The 16,986-nt window shown below is 39.2% G+C and overlaps 2 protein-coding genes across 7 annotated transcripts in view; one reads left to right on the top strand and one right to left on the bottom strand.

Annotated features, from left to right (window-relative positions):
- Positions 1-5,568, bottom strand: part of ENTPD1 (ectonucleoside triphosphate diphosphohydrolase 1) — a 133,459-nt gene extending 127,891 nt beyond the window's left edge. The window contains exon 1 of the mRNA XM_088020075.1: positions 5,345-5,568. The gene's annotated coding sequence lies outside the window, so the exon portion shown is untranslated. The remainder of the gene's footprint in view (positions 1-5,344) is intronic.
- Positions 1-16,986, top strand: part of TCTN3 (tectonic family member 3) — a 58,204-nt gene that overhangs the window by 26,731 nt on the left and 14,487 nt on the right. For 2 of the 6 annotated variants that reach the window (XR_003608365.2, XM_088020072.1), the window contains exons 3-17: positions 2,255-2,320; positions 2,792-2,911; positions 4,750-6,046; positions 6,208-6,331; positions 6,653-6,771; positions 7,760-7,887; positions 8,125-8,233; positions 8,597-8,712; positions 9,200-9,235; positions 10,150-10,230; positions 11,240-11,365; positions 12,413-12,520; positions 12,971-13,065; positions 13,330-13,483; positions 16,804-16,929. Coding sequence is in view for 5 of the 6 variants with exons in the window: in XM_088020072.1 (XP_087876198.1) it covers positions 5,665-6,046; positions 6,208-6,331; positions 6,653-6,771; positions 7,760-7,887; positions 8,125-8,233; positions 8,597-8,712; positions 9,200-9,235; positions 10,150-10,230; positions 11,240-11,365; positions 12,413-12,520; positions 12,971-13,065; positions 13,330-13,483; positions 16,804-16,929 (1,704 nt within the window). In the remaining variant the exon portion in view is untranslated. Of the gene's footprint in view, positions 1-2,254; positions 2,321-2,791; positions 2,912-4,749; positions 6,099-6,207; positions 6,332-6,652; positions 6,772-7,759; positions 7,888-8,124; positions 8,234-8,596; positions 8,713-9,199; positions 9,236-10,149; positions 10,231-11,239; positions 11,366-12,412; positions 12,521-12,970; positions 13,066-13,329; positions 13,484-16,803; positions 16,930-16,986 lie in introns of those variants that run through there. The other 4 variants (XM_088020074.1, XM_088020073.1, XM_028098659.2 and 1 more) reach the window with 4 other exon arrangements.

A 16,986-nucleotide genomic window follows, 5' to 3' on the forward strand; every position in this document is an offset into this window, starting at 1 on the left:
AAATTAAAAATTTTTTAAAGTATCAGTTGATGAAAATGATATAATATTCATAGCTAATTTTTTTAAAAGGAAAAAATTTTTAGAAGCTTGCCTTTTTACTCTCTTGATGTCTTTTTATTAAGAGAAGTTCTTGGGGTGCCTGGGTGGCTTAGTCAGTGAAGCACCCAACTCTTGGTCTCAGTTCAGGTCCTGATCTCAGGGTCATGAGTTCAAGTCCCATGTTGGGCTCATGCTGGGTGTGGCGCCTACCTAAAAAAAAGTTCTCAATTTTAATGAGATACTATTTAATCAGTCTTTTTCTTTATGATCAGTTATTTTTCTACCCAGCTTTTTAAAAAAAGATTTATTCATTTATTTGAGGGGGGGGTAGCATAGACGAGCAGTGGGAGAGGCAGCGGGAGGGAGAGAATGTCAAGTGGACTCCCCACTGAGCAGGGAGCCTGAGGCAGGGTTCCATCCCAGGACCCTGAGATCATGACCTGAGCCGAAATCAAGGGTTGGCTGCTTAACCAACTGAGCCACCCAGGTGCCCCTTCCTCTTTCCAGTTTAAGAAATATTTGCCTACCCCAAGATCATAAGAATATTTTCCGATGTTATCTTGTAGCAGCTTTATTGTTTTACTGTCTACAGTTCATATGAAATTAATGTTTGGGTATGTATAGCTAGGAGTCAAGATACACTGTTGTCTGTATGAATATCCAATTGATATCAAGCACAACTTACTGACAAGATTACCCTTCCCTCACTGCACTGTAGTATCATTTTTGTCATAGATCAAGTGACCACATATGTGTAGGTCTGTTTCTGGGCTCCATTCTTTTCCACTGGTCTAGCTGACTCTCTTACAGCCAAAGCCATACCATTTTGTTCTAGTAATTATTTTATCTTAATAATAAGAGGTAATATATAGTAGGCCCTCCAACTTTGTTCTTCTTCAAGATTCTCTTGGCTATTCTTGGCCTTTTGCAATTACATATGACATTTGAAATCAGCTTGTCCATTTTTACCGAAAAATGCTGGGATTTTTACTAGGACTGCAATGAATCTATACATCAATTTGGGAGAACTGACATGTTTTCATAAGTCTTCCTAGCCATTAATTTCGTGTAGCTCTCCATTTATTTAGGTTTTATTTAATTTCCTCCCAGCAATCATATACAGTTTGATATGCAGAGATCTTGCACGATCATAGATTTATTCCTAGGTATTTAATTTTTTGCTATTATAAATTTTACCATCTAAAACTTCAGGTGATATTTATAATATAATTGAGTTTATATATTGACCTTGTGTTTATCTTTCTCATTGCTCTTATTCCTGCATTTCTGTGCTTCCATCTGGGATCATTTTCCCTTTAGCCTGAATAACTCCCTTTAGCAATTCTTTGTGTGGGTTTGTTGGTGGTGATCTTCTTTCTCAATGCTTGTTTTCTAAACACATTTTTATCTTACCTTCATTTCTGAAGGATATTTTGCTAGGTACAGAATTATAGTGTAGCTTCTTCTAAGACCTTACTCAACTTTTTATGGTTTTCCTCATTTCCTTTTTTTTTTTAAGATTGTATTTATTTATTTGAGATAGAGTGAGAACAAGCGAGCAAGCACGAGCCGGGGGGGGGGGGGGAGCAGCAAAGGAAGAGGGAGAAGCAGGCTCTCCACTGAGCAAGGAGCCCAGGGCTTGATCCCAGGACCCTGGGATCAGGACCTGAACCCAAGGCAGACACTTAACAGACTGAGCCACCCAGGCGCCTAGGCTTTCCTCATTTGTTAAAAAGTCAAGTTCAGAGGCACCTGGGTGGCTCAGTCGTTAAGCGTCTGCCTTTGGCTCAGGTCATGATCCCGGAGTCCTGGGTTCTAGCCCCACATCGGGCTCCCTGCTCAACGGGAAGCCTGCTTCTCCCTCTCCCACTACCCCTGCTTGTGTTCCCTCTCTCACTGTCTCTCTCTCTCTGTCAAATAAATGAAATCTTTAAAAATAAAACAAAATAAAAATAAAAAGTCAAGTTCAATGGGGCGTTTAGTTGGTTAAGTGTCTGCCTTCAGCTCAGGTCATGATCTTGGGGTCCTGGGATCAAGCCCCGCGTCGGGCTCCATGCTCAGCGGAGAGTCTGCTTCTCCCTCTCCTTCTCCCTCTGCCCCTTCCCCCACTCATGCATTCTCTTAAATAAATAAATAAAATCTTTAAAGAAAAAAAAGGTTCAAGTCTTATTATTCTCTGTTTAAGGTAATGTCTTTTAACCTATATTTTTTGTAGATTTTCTCTTTTTCATTCTGCCTTGAGGGTTTTGAAGGAGGAATGCGGCATGTGCAGCTTCACAAGGTGAGCTAGTATCAGTCTTCAAGATATGAAGTCTCGGGCGCCTGGGTGGCTCAGTTGGTTAAGCGACTGCCTTCGGCTCAGGTCATGATCCTGGAGTCCTGGGATCGAGTCCCACATTGGGCTCCCTGCTCAGCAGGGAGTCTGCTTCTCCCTCTGACCCTCTTCCCTCTCGTGCTCTCTATCTCTCATTCTCTCTCAAATAAATAAATAAAATCTTTAAAAAAAAAAAAAGATATGAAGTCTCTCTCTTCCTCCCAGATATCAAAAGCCATCACAGCTTTTCAGCAAAAGTACCTACATGGACTGTCCCTGCCCCCTTTAGAGCAAGTTCTTTTGCTACCCACTGCATGAGCAAGTGGGAGTAAGGCTGAGAGGCAGACTGTCTCTTCTTATAGCGGTACCTCAATCAATAACTCACATGTTGTCCAAGGGCCCTACTGATGCCAATCTTTTTTTTTTCTGTGTACCTAGACCGTCCCCAAGAGCCACCTGCATTTCTGCATTAAGCCTCTGTTATGCAACTTTTGTTTGTCTGGATTCTCATAATGCCTGGTCCACTGAGAGCACCCCTTCGTGTTTTTCAATATTAAGGTACATGCATGGATGCATATGAGTTTGTGTACCCATGTAACTTTTTTTGTAATTTCTAGATTTGGGAAGGAGGGGAGGATTTGGGAGAGGCTAGAGGCTAGAACTTGCTCTCAGTTGGCCATCCTGATTCAATCTGTTAAATTTTTAAGTACATATTGAACTCTTTTAATACCAAACACAGACAGCTGCTAGGATCATATGATCTAATTTGGAAATCTTTGCCTCTGAAGTGATGTCATATTAAGCTATTTCAATTTAAGACATGGTTTCCATGTTAAAACTGGCATCTGCAGGACATGTGTGAATAAATTCCATTCTCCCTCATCAAAATTACCTTTTAGATTTTAATATTAGATTTCAAAAGAATTGAGAGTTCTGTATCATAGATTCCTACAAACATAACAACAGCAAAAACAGAAAGAATATTATTGCTCAACTATAACAAAAATGAGGGGAATTTAAAAAATTTGTTAAGTGCTAAAATTAAAAATAAGAAAAAACAATTCAGAAAGATCCTGAGATTAAAAAAAAAAAGATTTTGAGATGTTATTTCCTTGTACTCAACCCCAAAATTACTTCAATCAACAGACTTTTGCCAACACTAATAAATTCAGGAATAATTTATCATTGATTTACCTTGATTGTTACAGTGTAAATTCCAAATTTTTAAATCTAAAATAATCTCCAGGTGGTTGTACAATAGAAATTTTATATAAATAAATGCAATCCTGAAATAATATAAACTCTAAATATTCTTGAGTTAAACCCAAAGAGTTCAACAAAACAATCTTTTTAAAAATATTTAATGTACATCTAACATGTCCTAGGTACTGTTCTAGGCATGGGACATATCAGTGAACAAAACAGACAAAACCCCCTGGTTTGTGGAGTTTATATTCTAGTCAATATATATAATTTGAATAATTTGAATTTGGTCCTTTCCTACAGAAATTACTAATAAGGTAGATAAATGTGTCATGCCCAAACACAAATATACATATCTCTTATAGCAGTCCATCATACAATCATATGAAAATATGTTTGACTTCCAGCTATAAAATAAATAAGTCACAGAGACAAAAAGTATAGCATAGGGAATATAGTCAATAATATCATAGGGGCGCCTGGGTGGCTCAGTTGGTTGAGCAGCTGTGTTTGCCTCATGTCATGATCCCAAGCTCCTGGGATCCAGCCCCACGACAAGATCCCTGCTCAGTGGGGAGCCTGCTTCTCCCTCTCCCTCTGCTGCTCCCCCTGCTTGTGTTCTCTCTCTCTCTGTCAAATAAATAAATAAAATCTTAAAAATAATAATAATATCATAATAATGTTGTTGGGTGACAGATGGTGATTACATTTACCATAGTGAGCATGGGGTAATATATAGAATTGTTGAATCAATACACTGCACACCTGAAACATTTATGTTACTCATGCTTCAATAAAAATTAAATCAATAAATATGTTTGAGAACATTTATAACACAAAAATACATTTAGCTACTGACTTCAAAAGTTTAGAAGTCAATACTTTTGTCAGAGAATGTGAGAAAGGTCAGGGGTCCTAAAATTTATCTGCCTAAGTGATTCACTTGGCAAAGGAGGTATTGGCTAGATTTTAGGTAAGTATACCAGATTTTAGACAACTCTTAACATATCTCCATTTATATCTCTGAACTAAGCAACTGAAATAATCCAGATGTCGGACCTGTACGGACTGAGGAAAACACTGGGTCTAGCGGGAGCAAGATTTTGATCATCCAGAGTTGTACTGTCCAATATGGTAGCTGCTAGTCACATGTAGTTATTCAACTTTGAATTACCTAAAAATTTTAAATTCAGCCCCTTAGTCACAGGAGCCACGTTTCCAGGTCGCAGTAGCCACACAGAGCCCCTGGCTGCCATATTGAACCGGGAGTAGACAGAGAACGTTTCCAACACTTAAGGAAGTTCTATTGGACGGTGCTGCTCTAGAGAATCAGAAGAAAACGCCGCCACTCCTGGGAAAGACCAAAACTTCCCGAAAAGGGTTACAACAAGTGTCGATTATAATGGCAAAAAGATAAGTTTTCTTCTCTATCCCTTGGCTATTTCCATTCCTGCGTCTTATTTTCCCTTCAGCTCCTAGAAAATCTGTCTTCTCCTTTCCTTACTCTCTCTCCCTAGCTTCTCACATTTTTTCCTACCCATTTCTCACTCCCTTCTCTATTTTCTCTAATAACAACTCTGCAGTCCACAGTTAATGACTGCAGCATTTATTGAGGTTTATATTCTTTTATATTTCTCAACGTTAAAATTTAAGAAGCCTAATCTTTCTGTTTCCAAAAAAATACAATATTTAGAGGGAGGTTTTTTTTTGTTGTTGTTGTTTTAGGTGTATATGACCTTCTGTGTATTTTCCTTCCCGAGATCATTATCCTTCCTTAGAGTTTCTCACCTTTAGAATCCGGGGTGGAAAAGAAGCAATTCTCGTTCCAGCCTCTGGGGTTTCCCTCTTGGAGGAAGGGCTCCGTCCTGTGGGCCGCTACGCCGGCGCGGCACTTCGAGGCACCTCTCGTTCCGCTGACCTTCTACTGTCACCTAGCGGAGAGAAGAAGCAAGAGCTCCTCCGCGAGTTTGGTCGTTACCAAGCGACAGAGGCGGTGCGCTGCCTGGCCTAAAGAGGAGGGCGCACACTAAAAGCTGTTGGAAAGCTGTAACAACGCCGCTTTCTATTGGCTGGAGAGCTCTCAGCCATCGCCTTGAGCCAATGAGCAGATGCATGCGGATGACGTCAGACGAGATGCGACTCCTCCCATCCACCCTCTCGCGAAGCGCCTGGCGACCGCTGAAACCGGCTTTGAACTCGTGGGGGTCTTGACTTCCCCGTGTTTATCTCGCCCCATGTGCACCTCGCAGCTCGCGCTACTGCAGGTGTTCTTCCTGATGGTCCCCGAGGGCATCTGGCCTCAGCCCTCTTTCTCCCCGTCAGGGGATGTGCCCACCCCTTCGGACGTGGGGCCAGGGTCGCCGGGCGGGACCCTTCAGTCGTCCTCGGAGGGGTCTGAAACTCCCTGGCCTGTGTCTGGGATCTCTACGGTGGACCCTACGGTCGTGACCCCCTCTGCACCTGGGAATGGGACCGTAGACCTCTTCCCAGGTTAGGAGAGGAGATGTGGGGATGGAAACCACTGACTTGGATCTAAAATTGTGTGAGCAAAGTGAATTTCCACAAAGTGAGGAGTGGGGCTATCGGAAGAGGGGAATTCGCGCTTGGAAGTTTGGGATCCTCATCCCGTTCGCTCTGCTTTATCTTCATAGTCTTACCGATCTGTGTCTGTGACTTGACCCCTGGTACCTGCGACATAAATTGCTGCTGCGACAAGGACTGCTATCTTCTCCATCCGAGGACGGTTTTCTCCTTCTGCCTTCCAGGCAGCGTGAGGTGAGCTGCCATATGCCGGTTGAATCCTAAGAAAACTGGGACCCTAGAATAGGTCATATTTGGAAGTAGGAAGAGTTATCTTTCCTGCCTTCAGCCCCCACTTCCATTTCTATAAGTGGAATTACCTTGGTTTTTCCCAGGAGTGAAGTTCCTCCTCGAATTCTCTAGACCAGAGCAGTCCAATAGAATAGGACCTTTGTGTTGGCCTGTGGCTGGCCAAGGAGCCCTCTCTTAGGCATTGACTGACATCCATGCAGCACCTTTTTGGACCTAACCCTCCGCTTCTAAATGTATCTGTTCTTCATTCCTATTTCCTCTCAGATCTTCAAGTTGGATGTGCGTGGACAACTCTCTTATCTTCAGGAGTAATTCCCCATTTCCTTCAAGAGTTTTCATGGATTCAAGTGGAATTAGGCAGTTTTGTGTCCATGTGAACAACTGTGAGTAGAGATGTGTTGGCTATTCTTGTTACCTAACATTTGTTGAAAATTGGCTTTGTGTTTGAACTTTTGTTTTTGAACTTTTCTTTTGTCTGTTGAATTTCTATCATCTGCCCTTTTCTACCTTTCTACTTGTTCCCTCTCTCTTATTGTGAACATTTGCAATTTCTTATTCCCTCTTGGCTGTGGAACAGAAAACCCATACAGAACTTTAATTTCAGTCATCCTTGTTAGCCATAAGGAGATGGCTGCAGGAACTTGAATAGATTTCTATATTGTTATAATATAAATTATAGAATTATTACAGAATATACCTCTTTGGAGTGTCTGAAATTTTAAATGTAGAAATTTGAAGTGAAAGGAGGGAAACATAACAAATTCATATACTTGAGAGATGGAAACATTATTATTAGGACTGGTCAGTTGAAGTTTAGAAGAAACAGGAAGGAGAGGACGAATTTAATGTTATCTCCAACTTTGCCATGTTCCAACAGAAACAGTACCATTTTATTGTGCTAGAGACTAATCTGGTATGGGGCAAATGTGAGCATTATTGAACTCCTGTTTTCATCACAAATTGCTAATCACTCACATTCCTGGCATCAGGGACTTGGAACTGCCTGGCATTCATTGGCCATATTCTTACCTTAGATCTTAATAATAAAACAATAGTTCTTTTAACAGACTATACATGCAGTAGAAGGTGATAAAAATCAGAATTATTATCTTTAAAAGTGGAGTATTATTGATTGTGAGTCTCCTGGGAAAATGTTCTATAACTTAATCTGAGTAGTAGGAATAAAAGTATAGCAATGTGTAAAAATTCTTTTGAGTTTACACTTAAGATGAGTGCATTTACAAACTTTTGCTGTGTATGTATTATGCCCCAATAAGAATACTTTTTAAAAGCAGTTACTTTCGTGCCAGATATTTTTAAATAAATATTTTTCTTTTATCTAAACCCCTTATCTTTTAAAAAACATTTTAGCAAAATTAAACTATTTCCAGAAGCTCCAAAAGGTCAATGCAACCCATTTCGAGGCCCTGGCTACAGAGTTTGGAAGTGGATCATTCACTTCAACATTCCAAACCAAGTTGCCACCACCTCATTACAGGGTGAGCCTGGGGATAGGGATGGGATTGTTTGGTGTGGTTTTTCCCTCATGGCTGACAGTTGACCAGGTATCTTTAAGGTATACCCCTGCAACTGGGTCAACCATTGTTAAGCTCTTTTAGAAGACAGTATTCTGCACATTCACAAGCCCTTGAGTTAATTTTTGTTTCTACTTTTTCTTTTCTGGTGGAGTTCAGTCCAATCTCACTTTCAGTAAATTTCTACTATACTTTGTTCAGGCTGGGGACCCCATTTTGACTTACTTCCCCAAGTGGTCTGTAATCAGCTTGCTGAGGCAGCCTGCAGGAGTTGGAGCTGGGGGGCTCTGTGCTGAGAGCAATCCTGCAGGTGAGTCCAAAACAGAAGTGCCAGCGTTTTTGTTCCATTTAAAATGCGCTTTCTGGGGTGCCTGGGTGGCTCAGTCATTAAGCGTCTGCCTTTGGTTCAGGTCATGGTCCCAGGGTCCTGGGATGGAGCCCCGCATCAGGCTCCCTGCTCCGCGGGAAGCCTGCTTCTCCCTCTCCCGCTCCCCCTGCTTGTGTTCCCTCTCCCGCTATGTCTCTCTGTCAAATCAATAAGTAAAATCTTTTTAAAAAAACATAAAATAAGCTTTCTTAGAAATCGCTTAAAAAAAAACTAAAAAAAATTGTTTTTCACAAAAATAAAATAGGCTTTTTCTTTTATCACTCCTTTAATTCTTTGTGTTCTAAGGTTTCCTGGAGAGTAAAAGTACAACCTGTGCTCGTTTTTTCAAGAACCTGACAAGTAGCTGCACCTTGGATCCAGCCCTCAATGCTGCCTCTTACTATAACTTCTCAGTCTTGAAGGTGGTATCCCTTTCCTCCCCACTGTCACTGTTGTGGATATAATGTCCACATGCTTCCTGCTATTGGGTTGTGGATAAAGCACTGAACTGAAAGTCAGAATGGCTAAGAACTACATAAAAAACAGAGGGCCCAGAAACCCTACCCTCTGAAGAAAGATGAAAGAGTTGAGGGTTATATCCAGGATAAGAGATTCTACCCTCCTGGATAGTGGGATTGGCTTAGGAGGGTGGCAAGGGATGACATTTCACTATTTCACCAAAACCTCTTGCTTTTGCTGTTCAGTAGAGCTCTGCTCAGAGTAGGTGTGTCATAGCCCAACCTCCCCTCAGCTTTACTCATAGCATTTTAGTATAAAGAAGAGTCAGGTAGAAAAGAAGAATCATTCTAATATGTTGATTTTTCCTCCCCACACGTGAAACCACAAGCTCCTGGAGATTTTCTCTCAGGTGTATGCACACTCACGGTTCTTGCTATTCTCTTTTTCTAGGTTCCAAAAGGTATGACTGATCTGCAGAATATGAAGGTATGACACTGTTTATCAGGGAAAAGGAAGGAGACTATTTGGTCCCTTTGCATCTGAGGCAATTTCAACCTAGACTGTAATTGTGAAAGGAAATCTATGTGTGATGTATCAAACTCTTTTTTTTTTTTTTAAAGATTTTATTTATTTATTTGACAGAGACAGTGAGAGCAGGAACACACGTAGGGGGAGTGGGAGAGGGAGAAGCAGGCTTCCCGCTGAGCAGGGAGCCCGATGTGGGACTTGATCCCAGGACCCTGGGATCATGACCTGAGCCGAAGGCAGACACTTAACGACTGAGCCACCCAGGTGCCCAATGTATCAAACTCTTAAGTGTGAATCTAAAACATTGTTTTCCTGTGTATGTTCTATATGATTAAAAAGCATCACATGAAATACGAATTCATAAGGTGTTAGATAAGTTTGGGAAACGTTGGGTTAAGTAAAGTTAAATACTATATTTAGAGTGGACTTCTTAGAGTCTTTAATGTGCTAAAGGGACTTGGTACTCTCTAAGAGGGGAATACCAAATATAATATTTCTAAAATGTATTTGGGGGCACCTTGCTGGTTCAGTAGAGCTTGCAACTCTTGATCTTGGGGTTGTGAATTCAAGCCCCACACTGGGTGTAGAGATTACTTAAAGGAAATAAAAACTTAAAAAAAAAACCACAAAAAAATTTGTAAAATTTATTTGACCACAGAACCTTTATTTTATATCTAGTGGAATTAATGTTCTGAGAAATATGTTTTGAGAAGCGCTGATTTAAAATGATTTTTGATCTTAAGCTGTAAGCTGGCAATGGAAGGAAAGAGGAAGGTGGTCAAAAATAAAAAATACTCATTTCAGCATAATATGTAGCTAGAAGAGAAAATACTGTTTTCAATTTCAGTTGATTTGCTTCTTTCCCTTGCTAGTTCCAGGTTCCTGTAACCCTTATCTCACAAGCTCGTTCTCCTCTCTTGTCTGGAAACACTTGTCAGAATGTGGTTTCCCAGGTAAGGACACTAACCTTAGATTCTAGACTGATGTTTGTTGATCTACATTACCAGAGGTGCCTCATCTTGCATTAAGTACCAGACCAGCCCCACATGAATTTTTGTGCATGGAACTTAACATGTCAAGAATTGAGCCCATCACCTTCCTCCCTACCATATTTCAGTTTCCATTACTACGATCCTCCAGTATTTCATGCACAAAAGATTACGATTACTTCTGACTCCTCTTTCTTTACCCACTTGCGGTTTATTACAGTTCTTACCACATTTTCTTCTGTTGACAAAATCAATATCTGAAAAACTTCTTTTCCTCCATTCTCCCTTTTGATCACCCTACAGAAGGAAGAATTACCTTAAACATCATTGTAAAGACTGCTCAGAAATCTAAGGTTACCTTAATTGCTTATGAATTCCATCTCCAGCTATTATCTTCATTCATCCTCAGACATTGGGAGAGCCAAGTAAACCGGGTGTCCATTCCATGCTCCCTCTCTACTCACGTCCTCTGCACACCTTCAAAACTCATTTTTCTTCCCTTTCAATCCTTACCATAAACTTACTTCTCCCATGAACGCTTCCAAAGAGCTCTATCCGGTCTCTTTGCATGTGTAGATAGATTATGAATTCTGTCTTTTCATGGTATTTGTGTTTGGCATTTTTAAGATTACTTGTGTAGTCTCCCTCATTCAGTTATTTTTTTTATTGAGATATAATATCACTAGTTTTAGGTGTACAACATGATGTTTTCATATATACATATATATACACACACATATATAGTGAAATGATTACCACAGTAAGTTTAGTTGATATTCATCACCATACAGTTACCCATTTTTCCTTGCAATGAGAACTTTTAAGATCTACTCTCTTAACTTTCAAATATACAATAAACTAGTCACTATGCTGTACCCTCATTCAGTTATAATAAAACTCTTATTAAGACAGAAAATCTTCTGTATAATTGGCCCATTAAATAATTTTTATTAATTCTACTTTTGTATTTCAGGTCATCTATGAGATAGAGACCAATGGGACTTTTGGAATCCAGAAAGTCTCTGTCAGTTTTGGACAAACCAACCTGACTGTCGAGCCAGGCACTTCCTTCCAACAACACTTTCTCATTCGCTTCAGGGTTAGAGCCCTTCTGCTATAGGGGATTGAGAGGGGAGGAAATACTGGATTAGAAATAGTGCCCGTGCTTCTGTGATACATGCAAAATAGATTAAGAATATGAAGGCCTAGGGTTCTACAACCAGCCTAAAAAAAAAAAAAAGAACATGAAGGCCTAGTTCAGTCTGTCAGTTGAGGCCTCAACATTTCGTATTTCATAATTTAACTACAAATGACAGAGATTCAGCTGTTTATTCAGTAACATTTTCTCAGATTATCTGGCTCCCCAGTGAAGCAGGACTTTAGTCTCAAATCCAAATTCTTTTTTTAAATAGTCACTTTGAATCATAAACTCAGCCTACCTCCCACAGAAATTCTTTAACTATCTTTCCTCATATTTCTGGGCATTCAGCAGATTTTTGTTTGTTTTTCACTTTTACTCTTTATATTTCTGCATTATTTGAGTTTATATACTTACAATGAATTTTTACTTGTATATATTTGTGAACATGTCAAAATATAATGTGACAGCATTTTACTCATTTCCCACTTAATCTGACTTTCCAATCTTGATCACCCATCTCTTGGCTTTCTTCTACTTCTTTCTTCTTTTTGAACCCAGCAGAATCTTGTTTCTTCTCCACTCTGCCCTCAAGTGATCAACCAAGTCTCATGTCTCTCAGTTTATCTCTGGAACATCTGTAGTTAATTAAAAGATATTTCTAAATTATGTTTAAATTCCTTTCATTTCAGCCAGGCTGAACATAGCGTCAACTGATGGTAATTTTTGAGAAACAGGGTTGGTCGATCCTTGGTTGTAATCCTTGGTAGAAGTAGCATGTAGTGAATTTCAATTTTCAGATCACTCAGCACCTATTTTAGTGAATAAAAAGTAAAACACGGAAGTTTTGCAAGAAACTTCCACAAAATGCTCCACTGTGGAAGGGAGCCAGATTGTTTGGTGTAGCTAACTTACTGCATTGCCATAAAGAAGGGGATGAAGCCAACCAGTGGAAGATGTGAGAGCATGCTTTTCTCTGTAGGTGACTTTCCTTCACTCTTTCTGCAGGCTTTTCAACAGAGGACAGCTGCTTCTCTTACTGGTCCTAGAAGTGGGAATCCTGGCTATATTGTTGGGAAGCCACTTTTGGCCCTAACTGGCGATATAAGTCACTCTGTATCCTTTTTCTGGAGCTGTGTAGCCTGTTACAGCCTAATGAGAAAAGCTGTGGCTACTGATTTTTTGGGTTTCCCAATTCTGAGGTCCTCTGATTTTTTTTAGGTATTCAGGACTTTCTTTACTGAACCATTAATACGTTATGTTCTCAAAGTTGTTGCTACCAAAGGCTTTAAAATGTGTTAAACTGATGAAGGTAAGTATAGTGACTCATTTCTGTTTGTTTTAATGAAACATTTTTATACTGCTATGTGGTTAGCCATTTTTTGGGAAAATAGTTACTGTCTCTGTGTGTTTTTTAATTACTAGAGAAAAAAACGTATTTGTGACTTGAACAATGTCGTGACATTGGTAAAATATAGTGTTAAGGAAACAATAAGAGCATAAATTTTCCAATCTGCCTTCTTTTTATTCTGTTATACTCTCCTTGACCATTGCTTTCTACCTCAGATGACCCTCTTACAGAGCCAGGGTGATGGAATTTGCTCTGTTAAGAGATATGAAGTACAATTTGGAGTGAATGCAGTATCTGGATGCAAGCTCAGGTAACTCTTTGCTTCCACATCATTTCCCACAATTTTGTCTCTCTAGGGAGTGTGTTGATATGACAACTTTTATATTTTGAATGACAACGCTAGTTAGGAGTTGTTTTATAATCTAAGTAATGTTAATATTGCTGAAAGTTTTCTGACAGTCTTCTATATCTAATAATAAGGATTATTTCCTCTAATTTATTTTATAACATCATTTTTAAACTTTGGATTAATACGTTAGCATTGGACTCCAGCCTCCGTGGTGTTTCATTTCAGGCTGAAAAAGGTGGACTGCAGCCACTTACAGCAGGAGATTTATGAGACTCTTCATGGAAAGACCAGCCCAGAACATGTTGCCATCTTTGGTAATGCTGTCCCAGCCCAGAAGAGAGAGTGGACGAGGATTCTCAGCAGGAACTGCAGTGTTTCAGTAAGGAGAGAAATACATGTTCTCACAAAAACTCACTTCCCGTTTTGTGTGTAAATTATGGATATCAGAATTAAAACCAGCCCTGTTTCTAGAGATGATGGGACTCTCATAGAAGGAAGATAATGTAGTTATCATAAAAGGAAGAGTACAAGAAATCATGCCCATTTAAAGTCATTATTTCAGGTTAGGTTTATACCTAACTTATTTTCCTTCCTTGGAAAAAAACTTTGAAGGTAGAGATTGTTCTGTGGTTCAAAATCAACCTACTCATAGTAAGAGAAAAATAAATGTATTTATTTCATATATATTTCAAATATTCTCTTAGACTCTTGAATGTTTGGTCAACATAGATTCAGGTTGAAATTGTGTTCTTTCTATTATAAAAGTTTACGTATTTACATTTAATAAAAATACATTAACAGGTTAAAAATTCAAACTATGTATAATGGTATTAAATGCAAAGTAAAAATCTCAACAACCCCTGCCCTGGAAGGAACTGCACGTAGCTGTTTCTGTTTTTACTTTTCCTGGTGGCCTCCTAGATCAGTGCCAACAGGTGTATCTCTTGACTCCAACCCAGGTGAAATAAGTAAATCTGCTGTGCTAGTCTGTCTTCTTCCTCTTTTGCCTACCCCCTATCTCCTCACTGTAGTCAGCCATACCTTTAATTTTCTTTTCTAATTTTCAATTGTTTATTTTTCTGTATAAGTAATGTATACACTTGGCTCAAAATTCAAAAAGTACAAAATAAAAATCTCTCAGACAGCTCTTCCCTTCCACACAGGCAACTGAAATTACTAGTTTTTTTCCTTCCACAGATCCTGCATGCTCACACAAGTAAATACTCTTGTACTTTTTTTAATCCAAATGGTATAATATCATAAACACTGCTCTGCACCTTCCTTTTTTCAGTTGATCTTAGAGTTTGTTCCTTATCAGTACATAATATGCTTCTTCATTCTTTGGGAAATATAGCTGCATAGTATTCCATTACATGGATGAACCAGAATTCATTTAGCCAGAGTTTTTGGTGGACATTCAGTTTGTTTTCAGTCTTTTGCTATTATACACAATGTGGCATTTTGTAACCTGGCTCAGGCACCATTTTGTACATGAGAGAATAAACCTATATGATAACTTCTAGAAGTAGAATTGCTAGATCAAAGGTATGTGCATTTAAAATTTTAATAATGTCAATTTATTCCCCATACATACAATATCCAGTCCCATCATTCATCTGTGAGACTGCTTTTTCCCCTTTACCCTCATCAACACTGTGTTATGAAACTTTAATCTTTTTTTATAAGTGAAAAATAGTATCCCAGTATAGTTTTATTTTTCTCTCACTATATTTTGATATATGGTTGAACAGTTTGTATTTTATTCACTATTATCTATTTATATTCCTTGCTTGTTTTTATTGAATTACTGGTCTTATAGGAAATCTTTGCAAATTTGAGAAATGGATCTTGAGAAATACAATCAATACAAATCTTCTGTGGTATGATTTGTAGATACTTTTTCCCAGTTTGTCATTAGTCTTTTGACTTCATTTCTGTTGGGTTTTTTGTTTTGGTTTGGTTTGTTTTGTATTTTTGCCATGCAGACACTGATTTTTATATTGTGAGAGATACCAATTTATTTTTTTTTAACTTTTGAGTTTTGGTTCAGACTTCAAAAGGCCTTTCTCCTTAGCAATTATTTTGGAAGTGCCCTTTTTCCCTTCGTCAGCACTATTATGACTTTATTCCTTATACACTTTGTTCCTCTTAAGAAGATGGGAGGGAGGGGCGCCTGGGTGGCTCAGTTGGTTAAGCGACTGCCTTCGGCTCAGGTCATGATCCTGGAGTCCTGGGATCAAGTCCCACATCAGGCTCCCTGCTCAGCAGGGAGTCTGCTTCTCCCTCTGGCCCTCTTCTCTCTCGTGCTATCTCTCATTCTCTCTCTCTCAAATAAATAAATCTTAAAAAAAAAGAAGACGGGAGGGATAAGTAAACACATGTACTTGATCCAGCCTTTGGGCAACTGAAGTCAAATTGAATTCTCTTAAACCTCCAATATAGCCCTACAAAGGAATTGTGGTTTGGGGTGATTGTGACTGAGCATAGTAGGAAGAGGATGGTTAGTGGCAAGGTTGAGATTATACTGGAACTATTCTTTATTCTTTTTCTTTTTCTTTAACCTACTATTTATATTTTAAAATCACATTTTCAAAGAAGATTTGTCAACATAGAAAAGTATTCCTAATGTAGAATAAATGAAAAGAAAGATGTTTAAAAATATTTGGAACAAACACATGAAAAGCTGAACACCGTTAGCCATTAAGGAAATGCAAAATCACAATGAGATACCACTTCACACCCACTAGGATGGCTATACTTAAAAAGATAGACACCAACAAGTGTCGTCAAGGATGTGGAGAAACTGGAACCCTCAGACATTGTTGATGGGACTGCAGATGGTGCGGCCACTTTGGAAAACAGTTTGATAATTCCTGAATAAAGTAAACTTAAATATGTTCTGTCTTCCCCATTCCTAGTTTATATATGTTATTGCCAGTGTCTGAGCTTTACTACAAAAACGTATGAAGCTGGAAAAGCATAAGGCATATTTGAGGATAGTTTGTATGTGCTAAGTTATAGTAACTCACTTCCATCAATCCTTCTTACCTCTTAGAATTAATCCTCCTGGAGTCAGACTGCTTGGTTGGATGTCATAATCTAATCCTGAAATTTCTTCCTTAACCTTTCACTGCTTCCGTGTCCAAATCCTTTGCTTCACTCAAGTGGTCTGCTCAAGGCCAGTGCCTCCATCACACCTGGCACATAGAAGACACTCAGTCACTGTTACTCAGATTAATCAATGAATGTCCCTCTGTGGCATCATGTGCTGTTCTACTTGCACACCTTTTTATAGGCCATCTCTCTACCTGAATTTCCTTTATCATCACCATTCCTTCCAGTCACATATTACTCATCCCAGGCCCATGAAGCCATCCTTAACCAGAAGTGGCTGTTTCGTCTGGCATTCCACAACACTGACTATGCACCACTCATAGAGCACTTCTTACAGCCATTGTACGTGAGCTCACATTTTTATTAATCTCTATGTTAGTCATTTCCCATTTCCATTTTAGAATATTAATTTTTTAAGATCTAAGACAATAGTATGATCTATTGTGAACTTTTGTGTTCTTTCTCTAAGTCATATTACCTTCTCTGTTATATGTAATGTTTTAAGAAGCAGTGGCTACTTAATGCATGGTAACTGACTAGGCAACCATCAGCAATTCAAGCAGATGCTTCTTTACCCTTCTACAGGCTATGCGTTGTGTCATACCAGTTTCCCTGGAGATCCAGGTATTGTGGGCATATATAGGCCTCCAGTCCAACCCACAAGCTCATGTGTCAGGAGCCCGGTTCCTATACCAGTGCCAGTCCATAAAGGTAAGTCATGGCTCACCTTGCAGTGGCTTATCTTGCAATGCTAGATTGTCTTATAAG

The sequence above is a fragment of the Eumetopias jubatus genome, unplaced genomic scaffold (assembly GCF_037043125.1).
Source record: "Eumetopias jubatus isolate StellerSeaLion01/CBP00866 unplaced genomic scaffold, mEumJub1_p1.0 scaffold_17, whole genome shotgun sequence".
NCBI lineage: Eukaryota > Metazoa > Chordata > Mammalia > Carnivora > Otariidae > Eumetopias > Eumetopias jubatus.